The sequence below is a fragment of the Ostrea edulis genome, chromosome 10, assembly GCF_947568905.1.
Source record: "Ostrea edulis chromosome 10, xbOstEdul1.1, whole genome shotgun sequence".
Taxonomy (NCBI): Eukaryota; Metazoa; Mollusca; class Bivalvia; order Ostreida; family Ostreidae; genus Ostrea; species Ostrea edulis.
Genome location: NC_079173.1, coordinates 36,732,309 through 36,753,132, shown reverse-complemented (window position 1 = coordinate 36,753,132; position 20,824 = coordinate 36,732,309). Strand labels below are relative to the sequence as shown.

The 20,824-nt window shown below is 30.9% G+C and overlaps 1 protein-coding gene and 1 pseudogene across 1 annotated transcript; one reads left to right on the top strand and one right to left on the bottom strand.

The window, feature by feature from the left end:
- LOC125652352 (uncharacterized) overlaps nucleotides 1-13,579 on the top strand; it is a 53,932-nt pseudogene extending 40,353 nt beyond the window's left edge.
- Nucleotides 13,580-13,844: 265 nt separating this feature from the next.
- On the bottom strand, nucleotides 13,845-16,224 carry LOC130050709 (uncharacterized). The gene is made up of 2 exons (XM_056150947.1): nucleotides 15,992-16,224; nucleotides 13,845-15,258 (listed from the first exon to the last, which is right to left on the bottom strand). Exons 1-2 carry the CDS (start codon nucleotides 16,087-16,089, stop codon nucleotides 13,845-13,847), a joined length of 1,512 nt encoding a protein of 503 aa, XP_056006922.1. The 5' UTR covers nucleotides 16,090-16,224.
- Nucleotides 16,225-20,824: the final 4,600 nt, after the last annotated feature.

Sequence of the window (20,824 nt, the reverse complement as noted above, 5' to 3'; positions counted from 1 at the left end):
TTGATAGACTATATCTAAACCTGAAAGACAATATCTAACATTAATAGACAAAATTTAACCTTGACAGTTTTTATATAACTTTGATACACTAAATCTAACTTTGGTATACTATATCTAGACTTGATAGACAATAACTAATATTGATAGACTATATCTAACCTTGATAGGCAATATTTGATCTTGATAGACAAAATCTAACCTCGATAGTTTATATCTTAGTTTGATACACTAAATCTAATGTTGATATACTATATCTAAACTTGATAGACAATATGTAATCTTCCTACACTATATCTAACCTTGATAGACAATATCTATCTTGAATAGACTATATCTAACTTTGATAGACAATATCTAACCTTGATAAATAATATCTATCTCGAATATACTATATCTAACTTTGATAGATTATATCTAACATTGATAGACAATATCTAATCTTGATAGACTATATCTAACTTTGATACACAATATCTAACCTCGATAGTCAATATCTATCTTGAATAGACTATATCTTACTTTGATAGACTCTATCAAAATTTTATAGACTATATCTAACCTTGATAGACAATATCGAACCTCAACAGTTCATATCTAACTTTGATACACTAAATCTAACTTTAATAAACTATATCTAACCTTGATAGACAATATCTATCCTTGATAGACAATACCGAAGCTTGACAGTTTATATCTAACTTTGATTCACTAAATCTAACTTTTATATACTTGATCTCAACTTGATAGACAATATCAAATATTGATAAAGTATAATTAATCTTGATAGACAATATCTAACCTTGATAGACAATATCTAACCTTGACAGTTTCTATTTAACTTTTATACACTAAATCTAACTTTAATATACTATATCTAAACTTGATAGACAATATCTAATATTGATAGACTATATCTAACCTTGAAAGCCAATATCTGACCTTGATAGACAATATCTAACCTCGATAGTTTATATCTAACTTTGATACACTAAATCTAACATTGATATATTATATCTAAACTTGATAGACAATATATCATCTTGATTGACTATATCTAACTTTGATAGACTATATCTAAACTTGATAGGCTATATCTCACCTTCATAGACAATATCTAACCTTGATAGACAATATCTAACCTTGATAGACAATATGTAACTTTGATAGACAATATCTAATTTTGATGCACTAAAACTAACTTTGCTATACTATACCTAACTTTGCTAGACAATATCTAATCTTGATAGACAATATTTTTCTTGAATAGACTATATCTAACCTTGATAGACAAAGCCTAACCTTGATAGACAATATCTAACAGGGACAGTTTACATCTAACTTTGATACACTAAATCTAACTTTGATAAACTATATCTAAACTTGATAGACAATATCTCATCTTGATAGACTTTATCAAACCTTGATAGACAATATCTAACCTTGATAGACAATATCTAACCTCGACAGTTGGTTGATATCTAACTTTGATACACTAAATCTAACTTTAATATACTAAATCTAACCTTGATAGACAATATCTAATCTTGATAGACAATATGGAAACTTTAGATACACTAAACCTAACATCTAAACTTGATAACCTATATCTAACCTTGATTGGCAATATCTAACTTCGATAATTTATATCTAACTTTGACACACTAAATATAACGTTGATGTACTATATATAAACTTGATAGACAATATCTAATCTTGATAGACTATATCTAACCTTGATAGACATTATCTAACCTTGATAGACAATATCTAACCTTGATAAACAATATCTAACTTTGATAGACAATTGCTATCCTTGATAGACAATATCTAACTTTGATGCACTAAATCTAACTTTGCTATACTATATCTAACTTTGATAGACAATATCTAACCTTGACAGACAATATCTAACTTTGATGAACTATATCTAAACTTGATAGACTATATCTAACCTTCATATACAATATCTATCCTTGATAGACAATATCTAACCCTGATAGACAATATCTATTTTTGATACAATAAATCTAACTTTGCTATACTATATCAAAACTTCATAGACAATATCTAAACTTGATAAATAATATCTGACTTTGATGGACAATATCTAACCTCGATAGTTTATATGTAACCTCGATACACTAAATCTAACTTTGATAAACTGTATCTAAACTTGATAGACAATATTTAATCTTGATAGACTATATCTAACTTTGATAGACAATATCTAACCTCGATAGTTTATATCTAACCTCGATACACTAAATCTAATTTTGATAAACTATACCTAAAATTGATAGACAATATCAAACCTTGATAGACAATATTTATCTTAAATAGACAAACTTAACTTTGATAGACTATATCTAAACTTGATATACTCTAACCTTGATACACAATATCGAGCCTTAATAGTTTATATCTAACTTTTACACACTAAATATTACTTTGATAGACAATATCTAATCTTGATAAACTATATCTAACCTTGATAGACAATATCTATCTTTAATAGACTACATCTAACCTTGGTAGACTATATCAAACTTTGATTGACTACATCTAACCTTCATAGACAATATTTAACCTTGATAGAAAATATCTAACTTTGATACACTAAATCTAACTTTGATATATTATATCTAAACTTGATAAACAATATCTCATCTTGATATACTATATCTAACCTTGATAGACAATATCTAACCTGTATAAACAATATCTAACCTTGATAAACAATATCTATCTTGAATAGACTATATCTAACTTTGAGAGACTATATCTAAACTTGATAGATTATATCTAACCTAGCTAGACAATATGGAACCTTCATAGACTATATCTAACCTTAATAGACAATATCTAACTTTGGTACTTCAAATCTGACTTTGATAGACTATATCTAAACTTGATAGATTATATCTAACCTTGATATACAATATCTATCCTTGATAGACAATATTTAACATTGACAGTTTATATCTAACTTTGATACATTAAATCTAACTTTGATATACTATATCTAAACATGATAGACTATATCTAACCTTTATAAACAATATATATCCTTGATAGACAATATCTAACCTCGATAGTTCATATCTAACTTTGATACACTAAATCTAACTTTAATAAACTATATCTAACCTTGATAGACAATATCTAACCTTGATAGACAATATCTATCTTTAATAGACTATATGTAACTTTGATACCCTATATCTAAACTTGATAGACAATATGTATCCTTGATAGACAATATCTAAATTTGACAGTTTATATCTAACTTTGATACACTTAATCTTTGATATACTATATTTAAACTTGATAGACAATATCTTATCTTGATAGATTATATCTAAACTTGATAGACAATATCTAATCTTCAGAGACTATATCTAACCTTGATAGACAATATCTAACTTTGATAGACAATATCTATCTTGCATATACTATATCTAACTTTGATAGACTATATCTAAACTTAATAGACTATATCTAACCTTGATAGACAATATTTAACTTTGATATACAACATCTAAACTTGACAGTTTATATCTACCTTTGATACACTAAATCTAACTTTGATATACTATATCTAAACTTGATACGCAATATCTAATCTTGATAGACTATATCGAACCTTGATAGACAACATCTAACCTTGATAGACAATATCTATCTTGAATAGATTATATCTAACTTTGATATACTATATCAAAACTTGATAGACAATATCTAACCTTGATAGACAATATGTAACCTTGACAGTTTATCTCTAACTTTGATACACTAAATCTAACTTTGATATACTATATCTAAACTTAATAGACAATATCTTATCTTGATACACTAAATCTAACTTTAATATACTATATCTAACCTTGATAGACAATATCTAACCTTGATAGACAATATCTATCTTGAATAGACTAGATCTAACTTTGATAGACTATATCAAAACTCGATAGACTATATCTAATCTTGATAGAGAAAATCTAACCTTGATATACAATATTTAACTTTGATATACTATACTTAACCTTAATTAACAATTCGTAACCTTGATATACTATATGGAACTTTTATAGACTCTATCAAACTTTGATAGACTATATCTAACTTTGATAGACTATATATAAACTTCAGAGACTATATCGAATCTTGATAGACTATATCTAATCTTGATAAACAATATCAAACTTTAATACACTAAATCTAACTTTGATATACTATATCTAAACTCTATAGACAATATCTAATCTTGATAGATTATATGTAACCTTGATAGACAATATCAAACCTTGATGGACAATATCTAACTTGAATAGACTATATTTCACTTTGATAGAGTAAATCTTATCTTGATAGACTATATCTTACATTCATACACATCATCTAACATTGATATACTGTATCTAGCCGTAATAAACAATTCCAAACCTTGATACACAATATGTAACTTTCATAGACAATATTTAACCTTGATAGACAATATCTAACTTTGATAGACTATATCAAACTTCGATACACTATATCTCACCTTCAGACACAATATCTAATCTTGATAAACTATATCTGACCTTGATATACTATATCTAACCTTGACAGACAATATCTAATCTTGATAGACTATATCTAACCTTCCTAGACAATATGTAACCTTGTTAGACAAGATCTATCTTGAATAAACTATATCTAACTTTGATAGACTATTTCTAAACTTGATAAACTATATATACCCTTCATAGACAATATCTAATCTTGATAGACAATATCTAACCTTGATAGACTATATCTAACCTTGATAAACAATATGTACCCTTGAAAGAAAATATATAACTTGAAAAGATTATATTTAACTTTGATAGACAGTATTTAAACTTGATAGACTATACCTAATCTTGATAAGCAATATCTAACCTTGACAGTTTATATTTAACTTTCATACACTAAATCTAACTTTGATATACTATATCTAATCTTGATAGACAATATCTAAAGTTGATAGACTATATCTAACCTTGATAAACAATATCTATCTTGAATAGACTACATCTAACTTTGATAGACTATATCTAATTTTGTTAGGCTATATCTAACCTTCATAGACAATATTTAACCTTGATAGACAATATCTAACATTGATAGACTATATCTAGCCTTAATTAACAATTCTGAACCTTCATACACTATATGTAGCTTTCATAGGCAATATCTAACCTTGATAGACAATATCTAACTTTGATAGGCTATATCAAATTTCAATAGACTATATCTCACCTTCAGAGACATTATCTAATATTGATAAATGATATCTGACCTTGATATACTATATTTAACCTTGATAATTTATATCTATCTTGAATAGACTTTAATACACTATATCAAAACTTGATACACTATATCTAACCTTCATAGACAATATCCAACCTTGATAGATAATATTTAACATTGATAGTTTATATCTAACTTTGATACACTAAATTCAACTTTGATATACTATATTTAAACGTGATAGACAGTATACACAATATCTAACCTTGATAGACTATATTTAACCTTGATTGTTTATATATAACTTTGATACACTAAATCTAACTTTGATAAACTATATCTAACTTGATAAACAATATCTAATCTTGATAGACAATATCTAACCTTGATAGACAATATCTAACCTTCATAGGCAATATCTAACCTTGATAGAAAATATCCATCATGAATAGACTATATCTAACTTTGATAGACTATATCTAAACTTGATAGACTATATCTAATCTTGACAGTTTGTATTTCACTTTGATACATTAAATCTAACTTTCATATACTATATCTAAACATGATAGAAAATATCTAACATTGATAGACAATATCTGACCTTGATAGTTTATATCTAACTTTGATACACTAAATCTAACTTTGATATAATATATCTAATCTTGATAAACACTATCTAATCTTGATAGACTAAATCTAACATTGATAGACAATATCTAACCTTGATAAACAATATATATCTTGAATAGACTATATATAACTTTGATAGACTATATCTAACCTTGACAATTTGTATCTAACTTTGATACACTAAATCTAACTTTGATATATTATATCTAAACTTAATAAACAATATCTAACCTTGATAGACTATATCTGACCTTGATAAACAATATCTAGCATTGATAGACAATATCTATCATGAATGGACTATATCCAACTTTGATAGACTATATCTAAACTTGATAAACTATATCTAACCTTAATAGACTATATATAACCTTGATAGACAATATCTAACTTTGATACACTAAATCTAACTTTGATATAATATATTTAAATTTGATAGACTATATCTAAACTTCAGAGATTATATCTTACCTTGAAAGACTATATCTAGCCTTAATAAACTATATGTAACTTTGATAGACCATATCTTACATTGATAGACTATATCTAACCTTGATAGACTATATCTAACCTTGATAGACAATATCAAACTTTGCTAGACTATATCTCACCTTGAGAGACAATATCTACCTTTGATAAACTATATATTACCTTGATATTTTATATCTAACCGTGATAGACGATATCTAAAACTGATAAATATATATAATATTAATAGACAATATCGAACCTTCATAGAGAATATCTTAATAAACTATATCTGACCTTGATATACAATATCTAATCTTGATAGACAATAGCTAACCTTAATAAGCTATTTATCCTCGATATGCTATATGTAACTTTGATACACAATATTTAACCCTGAGAGACAATATCTAGCCTTGATAGAATATATCTAATCTTGATAAACACTATCTAATCTTGATAGACTAAATCTAACATTGATAGACAATATCTAACCTTGATAAACAATATATATCTTGAATAGACTATATATAACTTTGATAGACTATATCTAACCTTGACAATTTGTATCTAACTTTGATACACTAAATCTAACTTTGATATATTATATCTAAACTTAATAAACAATATCTAACCTTGATAGACTATATCTGACCTTGATAAACAATATCTAGCATTGATAGACAATATCTATCATGAATGGACTATATCCAACTTTGATAGACTATATCTAAACTTGATAAACTATATCTAACCTTAATAGACTATATATAACCTTGATAGACAATATCTAACTTTGATACACTAAATCTAACTTTGATATAATATATTTAAATTTGATAGACTATATCTAAACTTCAGAGATTATATCTTACCTTGAAAGACTATATCTAGCCTTAATAAACTATATGTAACTTTGATAGACCATATCTTACATTGATAGACTATATCTAACCTTGATAGACTATATCTAACCTTGATAGACAATATCAAACTTTGCTAGACTATATCTCACCTTGAGAGACAATATCTACCTTTGATAAACTATATATTACCTTGATATTTTATATCTAACCGTGATAGACGATATCTAAAACTGATAAATATATATAATATTAATAGACAATATCGAACCTTCGTAGAGAATATCTTAATAAACTATATCTGACCTTGATATACAATATCTAATCTTGATAGACAATAGCTAACCTTAATAAGCTATTTATCCTCGATATGCTATATGTAACTTTGATACACAATATTTAACCCTGAGAGACAATATCTAGCCTTGATAGAATATATCTAACCTAGATAGACTATATCTAAACTTGATATAACTTTGATAGACTGTATTTAACGTTAATTAACAATTCCTAACCTTTATAAACTATATGTAACCTTGACAGACAATATCTAATATTGATAAAATATATCTTACCTCGATAGACTGTATCTAACCGTGAAAGACGATATCTAACATTGATAAATTATAAATATTAATAGACGCTATCTAACCTTGATAGATGATATATATCCTTGATAGACTATATCAAACTTTGATAGACTATATCTAAATTTAAAACACTATATCTTAACTTGATATAATATATCTAACATTGATAGACGAAATATAACCTTGATAGACAATATATAACATTGATAAACTATATTTAACCTTAATTAACAATTCCTAACCTTGATAGACTATATGTAACTTTCATAAACAATATCTAACCTTGAGAGACAATATCTAATCTTGGTAAACTATATATTACCTTGATATACTATATCTAACCGTGATAGACGATATCTAACATTGATAAAGTATATATAATATTAAAAGACACTATTTAACCTTGATAGGTGATGTCTAACGTTGATAGATTATATCTAACCTTGATAAACTATATCTAACCTTAATAAACAATTCCTAACCTTGATACACAATAACTAACCTTGATATATGATATATAACGTTGATAGACTACATCTAGCCTTGATAGACAATATCTAACCTTGATAGACAATATCTAACCTTGATAGACAATATCTAACTTTGATATACTATATGTAACTTTGGTAGACGATATCTAAGCATGATAGACGATATCTAACATTGATAGACTATATATATATTAATAGACACTATCTTACCTTGATATATGATATCTAACGTTGACAGATTATATCTAATCTAGATAGATTACATCTTACCTTGATAGACTATTTGTAGCCTTGACAGACAATATCTAATCTCTATAGATTATAACGAACATTGATAAACTACATCTAACCTTGAAAGACAGTATCTAACCTTGATAGGCTATTTCTAACCTTGATAGACTATATGTAACTTTGATAGATAATATCTAACCTTGATAGACAATATCTAACCTTAATAAGCTATTTCTAACTTTGATATACGATATCTAACGTTGATAGACAATATCTAATCTTAATAGACTACATCTATAATGAAGTAGGTAAAGCAATTAGCAAACTGTTGCCTAAAGACTTGACTACTTCCGTGCGTGTCAAAATATTGTTTACGTTTCCAGATAGTTGGTAAAATGGATATCAAAAACCGGGCCGGGTCACCTTCGTAGTCCGAATTTTTTAGTTTTTTTTTTCTTTTCGTTACTTTATTTTCCTTTGATGTGAAACTTCTTAATCTTAATCTGGATGATACATTGGGTTTTCGCTACAAAAAATACGGCATAATTTTGCTTCACTGTGAAAATATCAACGATTGTTTATTTCAGGTTGGTAAAATGGGTAGCGAAAAAAGCTACACATTTTTCTGTGATTACAACTGATATGTGTTACACAACAATGAAACTAGACATAATTTAGATAAATATTATGACAATTTAGCACCAAAATGCTGCAGTTCCTGTGATGTGAGTCTTATATATTTGATATTTACGATTTATAAAACCCGGGTCAAAAGGAAACCGGACACGGGTAACCCATGGCAGAATATTAAAATTCAGAATAAACTGAAGGTGTTAGCTGTCACTTTCATCTTCGACGCATCCTGAACGTAATTCAGCTTCCCATCAATTACTAATTATGAATGGATATCACAATTACGGTTAATTAATCAAAAACAGTAGCAACTAAATCAGAATAAATAACGCTCGCCCGGGTCAACCGCATCCGGTTTCCTCTTAGCCCGGGTTTGGAAAAATCGCCGATAAGTAAAATAAAAGGCATTGAAATGGTCAAATAATGCATTGAGTATCAAATTCAACTCTATGAATTGAAAAAAATGCAATGTTTTCAGCAGCAGGTGCATAGTTTACAGAAAATATGTAATAATGTGTGTTCTGGTCTCGCTACCCATTTCACCAACCAGATTTTATACAATCATTGCATTCTTTATCTGTAGGTAATATTATGTGCTAAATTTTGTACCGAAGACTAAATGTATCATTAAGAATATATTCTGTAAGTTTCAAAACAAGCAAAGATATATCAACGAAGAAAACTAATGAAATCGGTTTTTCCTACCCATTTTACCAACTATCACGTTTCCAAGGTGAGAAAAGGGGGATAACTCCAATGAAATTATTTTGAGGTGCCCCACAGGATATCAACATTCCTATAAATGCACTAATCTTTAACAGTTGGGACAATATTTACTATTTTTACTCACAGTAATTTACTATGGCATCTAGGAATATTCTTTATGATATATGAATACATTTTAGGCTGGGGCCCACCACCAAAACCTCTCAGCGCAGTTGCCACAACAGTGTGTTGTGTGGTAGGAGAGGATAATGCTTGCCTCATTGGGACCAAAAATAAAAATTGATTTGTTTGATGTACTCCGACCGACCCGTGAAAATCGCCCCTACCCAATGATTTTTTTCAGTACTTTTAATTTTTAATTTTTTTTAAAATTTGGTTTCCAGGGAAATAGACATTGTTTCATTTTAAAGGTTTATATTCTCTAAGAAACTTTTTTGATGAATGTTTTATAGCAATAATTATTAAATCTGTCTTGTCCAATGTTTAATGAAAACATCAATAAATTTCTAAGTCTGCGTTTTTATGACAATTATCAATTTTTTCGATACTGTAAAAAAAAAATATAAAAAAAAAATAAAAAAAATACCTACCTACCTACCCACCTTGAAAAATGTGGGTCGGAGTACATCAAACAAAAATATTTTTAATGATGGCCTGGGATTGATCGTGGGATTGACTCCTCCCTCTTGCAGATATTAAACGTTGGAGAAGGGAGTGAACCAGTGTGAGTAAATACAAGAAAATTTATTTATATATTGTATTGTATGTAGTTATCTTTTTCATAATTCATCATCATCATCATTAATTATTATATGTACATGAATACAGTGATTCATGCACTGCAAGGGTAGATGAAATTACTTGAAATCTGTCATGACAAAATTGTTCTTTGTAATTCCATTTATATTAATGGATTATTATTATATTTTTATTAACATCCAAATAATGATAATAAAAAACAAGAATTATTAAAATAATCATTAAATTCATCATATAATTAACTTCATGCTGTGTATTCAAATGTTAGAATTTAGGGTAAATTAGCTTGAATTCTTTCAATGACAGAATGGTCAATAATTGTCGGTTATTCCCCCTATATATAACACAGGTGGCGCACTACTCGTTGACGTTCAATCTTACTTCCGGTGTCAATAGTGTACAGTGCAGTGTACGAGTAATCGAAGTATCACATCGAGTTTTTGATGCAAAATGCCGTCTTGTTGCTGCGTGCCGGGGTGCTCAAATCGCGGGGGCCTCAGATTTCCAACGGATGAGACCATCAAACGACAGTGGATTGTCGCTATTAGGCGAAATAGCGCTACAGATAAGCACAAGTTTTGGTCACCACATCCACGGAGTGTAGTATGTCATCAACATTTCAAGGATGATGACTTTGAAACGGAAACTAGATACGGTGGGTTGATTCACTTGACAGGGTTTTAATCTGATATGATTCATAAATTAATTAATGTTGATTTTAGTTGATGGTAATATAATTTGTTGCAATACTTGCAGTTAATGAGTGATTTACAGATTTAGACACATAGCATCGTTTTTCCTACATGTAATATTAAAAGTATAAAAGTAAAAAGGGGTTTTCCTTATTAAGGGAAAGGTACAGGGTTGGTCCTTCAGCACATGGATTCAATTTTATCAGTTCAAGTCTACATTTCCACTACTATTCACTAAAAGAAAGGGGAGGGGGGGGGGGGGGCAGCCAGCCTTAGTACATTGTCAAGAAATCCCACCGTTGCTATGTGTCTGGTAATATTGTCGTCATGTAGCCCGATATTACTTATGTAAATACGATCTAATGTCTATGTCAGAGCCAGAAATAATGGATTTTTTTCTTCAAATTATACTTTTCTATCATGTAAACATATATGTTACAAAGGTATAGTACATGGGTCATAATGATGACAGTGTTTCAAATTGTTTATTGTTTTGTTTTGTTGTTTGAAAAATTTTATGTTACATTCTGTTGTATTCTCAACTTCAGAAAAAGCCACCCATATTGAATGTGTATTTGACATCAATCAAAGTATGAAATGAAACTGCCAGTTTTTGTTTCTTTACACAATGAAATTGGCATTGTCATGTCTATTTTGATATGTCATAATCAGCAACTGAAACTCAGGAGACTGCAGACAAAAACACCGAAGACACATACATGTACCATATCGTGGATACAGGGGCTGTACACGAGGGCTGTACTAGTGTGAGGATGGCGTGTCTCACAGGAATCACAGGATAGATGTTTTTAATTTGTATCTATAAAATTCTTAACAAGAATTATTTTGATCAATATTTAGAAAACCTTCTTGATAAATAGATTTCATTAGGCGATTTATAGCAAGCATGTTTGAATATGGTACATCATTAATCATATTTATAGTTTATGTATAAGTTAAGCATGTTTGTGCATTATCATTATTTGTCATATTGATATTGTTTAGGTGCTGATCCTCTCAGAAGGCAAAGGAAGCCTCATGCCGTTCCTTCAATATTCCCTTGGAGCAGCTCAAGGATATGCGAAGATGACAGAAACCAACGACGCATTGCACGCAAGAGAAAAGTGGAGCAAGCCTGTACTAGTCCGATTTCCGATGACGAGTCTCAAGTAGCCATTTTTTCCAACATTGGTAATTTTGTAGAAACAAGTAGTTGCGAAAGTAATGAACCAATGCCGTCATGTAGTTATGAATCCTCTGATGCTTCACCAGTTTATACAGAAAGTTCATGCCAAACCATGTCATTGCCAATAATGTCAGTGGAAAATTTCATTAACGATAGTGAAGGTTTTATGTTCTATACTGGACTAGCAACATACACAGATTTTTTACACGTGCTGTATAGTTTAGGTGAGGCTGCATTTCATTTGAACTACATATACAACCAGGTGCAGAATCTGACAATTGAGAACCAGTTGTTTCTGACCTTGATCAAACTAAGACAATATAAAACTAACTTTGAACTTAGTAGGCTTTTTTTCAGTGTCCACAACAACTGTTGAAAATATATGGCTGACATGGGTCAACTTCATGTACAGGCAGTGGCAAGAGGTTAACTTTTGGCCTGACAGAGAGTTGGTGAATTTCTTTGCTCCAAGGGATTTTTATTCGAAGTTCCCAACAACACGGTTAATCATTGATGGTACCGAGATTGCTGTCAAGAAACCAAAGCCACCAATAGCCCAGCAGTCTACTTTCTCAACATACAAGAATCGGAATACTGTGAAGGTACTCGTTGGCTCAACACCTGGTGGTCTTGTATCTTTCATCTCATCAGCTTTTGGAGGTTCTGCAAGTGATCGTCAACTTGTGGAACGCAGTTCCTTGTTGAATCAGTGCGAGCCAGGCGATTCAGTGATGTCTGACAAGGGCTTTAACGTGCAAGACATGTTTGCTTGCAGGGATGTTAAAATTAATATTCCAACATTTTTTAAGAAGAAAAACCGTATGTCGGGAAACACTGTGTTGCATGATCGCAAAATATCTAGTAAAAGGGTGCATATTGAACGGATAATTGGATTAGCAAAAACATTTAAAATTTTGAAGGGCCCCTTGAACAGCACCGAGACAAAGTTAGCAAGTGAAATTATCTTTGTATGCTTCACTATGTGCAACTTCAGAAAATGTATTGTACCCAAACATGCTTAAGAGTTAAGATTGTTATGGTCTGTGAAGTATAAACATACTTCTGCATTTTCATATGATTTGTACTCTCCAGGCTCCAATAACTTTATTTTTTGTATTCCAAGTCTCTAACAAATACTAAAATATTAAAACATCAATGATATGAAATTTTTTTTTATAAAAAAATATATGAAACCACAACATAAGAAATTGACAATCACTAAATGGGTTTGGTGATATATTATAAACAATGTCTTGCTACAATTAATACCATGACTCAGTGTCCAAATATGACACTTAGATGTGATGATAAAATTTGTTCAACACTGCACTTCTGAAATATTTTTCCAAAAATGATTCTAATTTGTGAATCATGTTTTCAATAAATTCCTCATCTCTTGGCACTGGTATAACTTTGAGGTCTTTGAATGTGTACACTACTAAAGTGCATTCAGTTCTGTTTGTACAGAATAACTGCCCTTGTATTTGATAGAAGTAATCATGTGACATATCAAGTTCTAAGGAAGCATTTACATTCTTCAAAAAAGGAACAGTTTCATTAGAAATACGTTCATGTTTTGCAGTGAATGGGCATTTTACCTCTAAAATGGAGGTTTCATCAATTACAGCATCTGGAGATGCTGCAAGAAATGGGTGGGATTTGGATACAAATGTGCCACATTTTTGAGTTTTTACTTTGCATTTTTCTTCAAAGCTTTTTATGGCTACTGACTCGTAACATCTACCATGGATTATGGGTGCAACATTGATTTGTGGGGTATATTTAGTTAAACGATTGGCAAGATTATGCATATTAGTTTTTTCTGTACATTTGCAGATTTTTCCAAAATTTGAGGAGTGAATTCTCTTGCACCTTTCTGACTGCCATAGAGGATTGATGCTTTGGCCACGAGTTTGATTTTCAAATTTTTCAATATCCATACTAGTAATGTTTGTAATATTGGAATTTTTCAGCCACATTTCAGAAAGTTTCTCCTGAAAATAATCATGGTCAGAATCCATTGCAGTTGTGTTTGCGATTGAAAATAAATGTGAAATTGGTAATGTATTTACTGATGGGTGATTCAACCAAACGTTCCTAAAGGTGTCGTGATATCCAGACATGTTCCTAAATTGAAGTGGACGTGGGTCATAAATGACATCAGCATTATTTGCAAGAGGGAGGTCTTTAGCTTTAATCGGACTCCCCTTGTAGGGTTTTGTTTGGTGAAATGTTTGCAAATTTTGGGTGCAAGTTTCCTCAGTAGTCAAGTCACCATTCTCACAGAATTTCTGTAGAGCATACAAAATAACACATACATGCTTACATGCTGCAACTGGACCCATTCCTACTGCACACTCACATTGACATTCAACAACACATCCATCAACATCAAAACTTGCATCGACAGCATACGACATTGTTTTCTTCATCTGTGCCTTGCATTCAGCTTTCACAAAGAATAGCCCATCTTCACATGCCAATCTTGCATACTTTAAAAATTTGCTTTCATAAAGGTATCTAACATTTGCATCAATTTCTCTGTTCATTTTCCCCAAGTATGCACATACAGCTTCTTCTTTAATTCTTGTAATCACAGTATCTTTATTAATGTCTTTATATTTCTCATAACTCGGGACTTCCATGCAGTACTCCCTTTCAACTCTTTCACCACCACCAAAGTTATAGTTTCTGTCGTATGCATCAAGTCTGAAAGAGAATATTTCAAGGTCCATATTGTACATAATGTCATATATGTAGCATTAATGGCCTATAAAATGGGGTAGTAAAGTCTGTACTTAATATTACAGTCAGGGCCAAAAAAGTCTCGTATCATTAAATTTTATTTAACAGACAAGGTAATAGTTTTAGACCTGTCATTTGACAGGGCGGGCAATGTACATGTAACTGCATGCAGGCACATAGAGCTATCATTTTCAGTCCTGAGGAAGATTCAGCCAAAATCATATTTTTGCGTTTCAGAAAAATTAACCCAGAAAAAATCGTTATAGTTTTAAAAAATAAAGGGGGGGGGGGTGGCCAGGTCACCATAAAAAGAAAATATAAAACGTTTATCAATCCTTGAACTTCAGAAAATAGTGATGATTGTATGTTATATGATTGAAAATATTGTAATTTGAAATGTTGATAATATCCTAATAAAAAGAGACCAAGACATTGTACCAGAAATGGCACTCGTGAGCGATTGTGTATACTGACATTGTTGATTGATAGTATTGCATCACATCGATGATGTTTTTAAATATCTAAAGTAAATGGTGAAACCAGATTAACGTAAGGAAATTTCATTCTGATGCAACAAGCTTACGTTTTTAATGAAATACATCGAATGGTTTTACAATATAGTCTTTATTCTCTCGAGATTCACGATTTCAATATTTATGATGAGAAAATTCGAACTAGAATAAAAAACCGTTCAGACCTTTCAACGAGTTCTCTTTTTCGCCCCGATACTCGCGCATTTCGTTTCTTGAGTTCGCTTCTCAAGGCGGTAAGGTTCCAGGAACCGTAATCTGTCATTATGCTGGTGAAATTCTATCTTGGCAAAGTAATATAATCGGTAACGACGCTCTTTCGCTAAGGAGGAAAGAAGAGTGTTGAACGTCAACGAGGCTTGCGCCACCTGTCATCAAGGGCGAGTAATATGTAATTTTATTTGCCATTGCCTATGAACATCAACAAGAATAACACTCATTGTAATAAACATTCAATGCAATCATATAATTTAATCATTCAAAAGAGCTGCAGAAGATATAGAAAGGAGAATACTAATTAAGCATTTAATTAATCTCTTTTCATCACAGGGGAATCAATGTCTTTGAGAGATCTGGCACGGATTCCTCATTCTCAGCTCTACCCCTCTAGTCGCCACACCTGTGCAAGAGCCTCCAGTCCCATTAATATCCAGTATGACTACAAGTGTGCAGGCCTCTGAAAATAGAAGCAGTCACCCTGATTTGAAAAGGAGAATTCAAGAGCTAACTTGTAGGAAGTTGGAACTGGAAGTCCAGTATATGGAACTGAAGATAAAAGAACTAAAGCAAGAGGAATGAATTTTATCTATATTTAAAAGCATTTTAATTGATTTACTATATGTACATGTTCTTATTTCATCTGAGTAAAAGGTTCAAGTGACCTTTAATGCTGATCAAACTTTGTCCATTGTCTGTTAGCACACACTTGGGCAATATGAATAGATCAATTTTTTATATATCATGTACATGGGAAATATTGTTAAATCTTCTCAAGAACAACAAGGCCATGGTTAGTAATATTAACAAGCAAGCAATCTATTGTAGTGCAGAATCATGTACAGTCTACTCCGGACATAATGAAATTCAGGGGACCGACCTTAATTGTTCATTATATCCAAAGTTCAATATAACCAATGCTGAACTACAAAAATATTGCTACTGGGGGATTTATTTTAACTTCAATATAACAGATAGTTCAATATAACCGACTTCAATATTAGTGGAGTGGACTCTATATATAGATTTGATCAAATAATGGCTATAGGACCTATTACGTATGGATTTGGGTTTTACATGAGGATATATTATGAAATATTAAAACATTCTCTTTAACAGCTGCAGGACCATATACGCCTAATGAAAATTATCAATATGCAAACATTTCCCAAGCTTTGTGGTTTAAAGATTTTTTTTTATGTTGCTTTTTTTTATTATTTTGTTTTTCATTTATTAAAAATCAGGGATTTTGGGTTTAAGGACGGGCTAGAATCTATGATAACATTTTACATAGAACGTGGATATAAACGAAGAATAGTTTTTAACATCCTTTCCAGCAAGATAATTAAATTCAGTTATCCCCTCTGGGGCTATAGGTATAAACTATAATGTTACCATACCATTTGCAATACCATTGTATATTAACTGCATGTTTTCTTTCTTTCACATTAAATAGGCATGTAAACATGATGCCGCAACTGATAAAACATTTAGATTTCATACTATTATTGTATTTGATATCCGAAAGACATAGAAATTCAGTATACTTTACCAGACATTGTTGTGTTTGTCATAATAATATTAATAATGGAGTATTAGCAGAATATCCTTATTTAATAAGTTAAGTTTTTTATGTTTTACATTTCAACATTAATAAGTAGATACTCAATAGATGAAATGAAATGAAATGTGTGTTAAAATTTTCACTTTCCATATCAAGTAGTTGTTGGCTTTTAACTTTCACATTTTCATTTTCTTCACTAGAACTAGGCCAATTTCAACCAAACTTGGCACAAAACATCCTTGGACAATCGTTTTCCTCAAGAACTCCATAGCTAAATTGCATGGTCAAAATGTAATAAGACAGAGTGGTATTTTCCTAAGTAGATATATTATTTCATTATTATATGAAATATATTATTTAAAAAAGCTATAATTTAAGTAGCTCATAAAGACTATCATATGCCTTTATTTTTGACTTGCTTTAATTTACATATAACTTAATAATATGTACATATCTCTAAGTTATTCATAAATTATAGAATCAGTATAGTCATTAATCTCATCTATGTACATGTATATTAGGCCAACAAAATGTGTTGGTTTCCACTTTCACCTAAACAAATTTAACGGTCGTTTTTTTTTTAATAGATTGAATAATTTTCTAATGATTTAGTATTCTACTATGCATAAAATAAAGTGATTATTTAGTAATCAAATAAAATTTATATGATGAATCAATACATTTCTTCACTTTACTGTAAACAAAAACTCTGTGTTTTGGAAGTATTAGTGCATAATAAATAACTTGAAAAATGAGTCAATAAATATACTCTTGTTGTATAGTGATGGCATTTGCAAAATTTGTGAGAATAGAAAAGAATGTGTTAGGGTCGGCAGAAATTTTTAGGGTAGGTAGGGAAAGTGGAAACCAACATATATTTTTTTTTTGCCTAATGTATATATATGCTGAATATTCAGATGGTATGCATTTTGTTTGATAGTGGTTGACAAAGAGTAATGGAAATTTACATCATTTTGAATGCACATCTAAAATATAAATTATCATGATAGATTAAAATTTAGTAGTTTAAAAATGTTATGTGTGAATGTTGGAGTGTTCGATTAGTATTCAAATATTTTCATTTTTTATAATTTCCTTGGGTGGATAAGTGGTCAATACATGGTAATATATGATTATATTTGTATACAGATTAATATACAGTAAAAATTCTGTATTTACACAAAGGTATGCTTTGCATTGCATTGATTTAATATCTGTTATTATTTCATGCTTTTTTAAAATTCTTATGAAGTTAAGTTTATTAAGGCTATGATCTTTAAAGTAATAGTCGAGTAAGATAAATCTATTTATCAATTATATATCATATAGTAAATCAGTAGCCAAATCTGAAGTTCTTTTATAATCTATCATTTCTAAGCACTGTCAAAGTAAAAGTGTTGATTGTAAATTGTGCTTGGCAAATGAGTTTTTGTTTATATATTAGTAAAATTGCACAAAATTCCCATGGTATAGATAATACTAGTCAGTAGAAAGCGCTAAGTGTAATTAATTAAATGTGGATCATGTGTACTTAGTCATCGTTGGATTGTATCTTGCTTAACGTCTCACTCGAGAATTTTTCACTCATATGGAGACGTCACCAAGACCGGTGAAGGGCTTCAAATTTACGCCTATGCTCGGCGCTTACCGCCATTGAGCAGTGAGGGTTCTTTAGCGTGCCACACCTACTGTGACACGGGTCATCCATTTTTAAGGTCATCTCCGAATACCCGTGACATTAACACCTGATGCCGAGCATTTGGCGATGGAACTGTCACTACCTGTTTTAACGACTTAGGTGTGTCGGGGCCGGGATTTGAACCCCGGCCTCCCGCATGCGGGACGAACGTTCTATCCTCTCCGCCACCGCGGCAATATGTGCAATACAAAATAGATAGTTGGCCAAACACAGACCCCTAAACACACCAGACGTGGGGTCAGGTTCCTAAGAGGAGTAAGCATCCCATGTAGACCGGTCACACGTGCCGTGAGCCCTATATGTTGATCAGGTAAATGGAGTTATCGGTAGTTAAAATCAGTGTGACAAGAACGGCCTAACAATCGGTATGAAACACGTCAGACAGCATTTGTCCCAATGGTAGGTTGTATTTAGCTGCAATAATGTAGCCCTATCCAATTTTTTTTTATTCTGACGTTTTCGGGATAGGGCTACAATTCCATAGGATCTCCGTAATGGTGCAAAATAATTTTATGAATAACCGATAATAAACTCTGTGTATTAGTCCCAAATGTTGTTTACACCAAAAGGAGTACCAACTTTGTGCTCGGGCATGTCTAATAAAGGTGTTTTTCACTAAATATAATGTACAGCATGCAAAATTCTTCGTCTGCTCCGCCATTCTTGTTATCGCGAGATCTCGTAGGTGGATCTAATGAAAAGCCTAAACATTGACAATCAGCGCGAAAATGTAGTTACTCGAGCCACTTCGACAAAGAAAGGAAAATCATATTGTTGCAGAAAGAATTTACACTCTGCTGTTCGGTTTTTAACTTGATATTAAATTCAAACCTTTTCAATACCGACGAAATAGCTTTCGCCTCCATACTTGTCCATTGATGTAAATACTACCTTATATGGCATATGCAAATGACTTGACAACCGGAAGTTGAAACTTCAGTACATCAAACATGGCGCACAAATATGAATCGAGAAATTGGAATTTATCGAAATTGTTGAAAACGGTAGAATAGAGCCTCACAAATCTAAAGTTGCAGGTTGTAAATTTATATAATGACTAAGAAACATAGAATATCATTTTATTTACGTAAAGAAAGTCAGGAAATGTTTAGAATGAGCGCAAATGTTGCGGGAGTGAATCACTCCCGCATTTGCACCATTACGGAGATCCTAAGGAGTTGTAGCCCTCTCCCTAAAAAAAAAAAAATCAGAGAGGGCTACATTATTGCAGCTAGGTTGTATTGGCGAACTAGATCCTTAAAACGACCTCTGGTGTGTCCAGGGGTCCGTGTTTGCCCAACTATCTATTTTGTATTTCTTGTAGGAATTATGAGATTGATCACTGTTCGTTATCTTCACCCTGCATCCTTAAAACGACCATAGAATTTGCAAAGTGTTGACTTTAAAAACGCCTTTTAAAACCCTGTACCATTAACTTGTTTGTCAGTAGCTTGCCTCGATTTAAAATCTGACGATGCGCAGAACAAGCTCTTGCATATCGAATCAGTTGAGAAATATAAA

What these genes read in the sequence shown, in the direction of transcription:
- LOC130050709 (XM_056150947.1), bottom strand. Translation starts at nt 16,089, where the DNA reads ATGACAGATTACGGTTCCTGGAACCTTACCGCCTTGAGAAGCGAACTC. An exon ending in AAAAGAGAACTCGTTGAAAG is followed by an intron (nt 15,259 to 15,991) that starts GTCTGAACGGTT and finishes ATTCTCTTTCAG; the next exon opens with ACTTGATGCATACGACAGAA.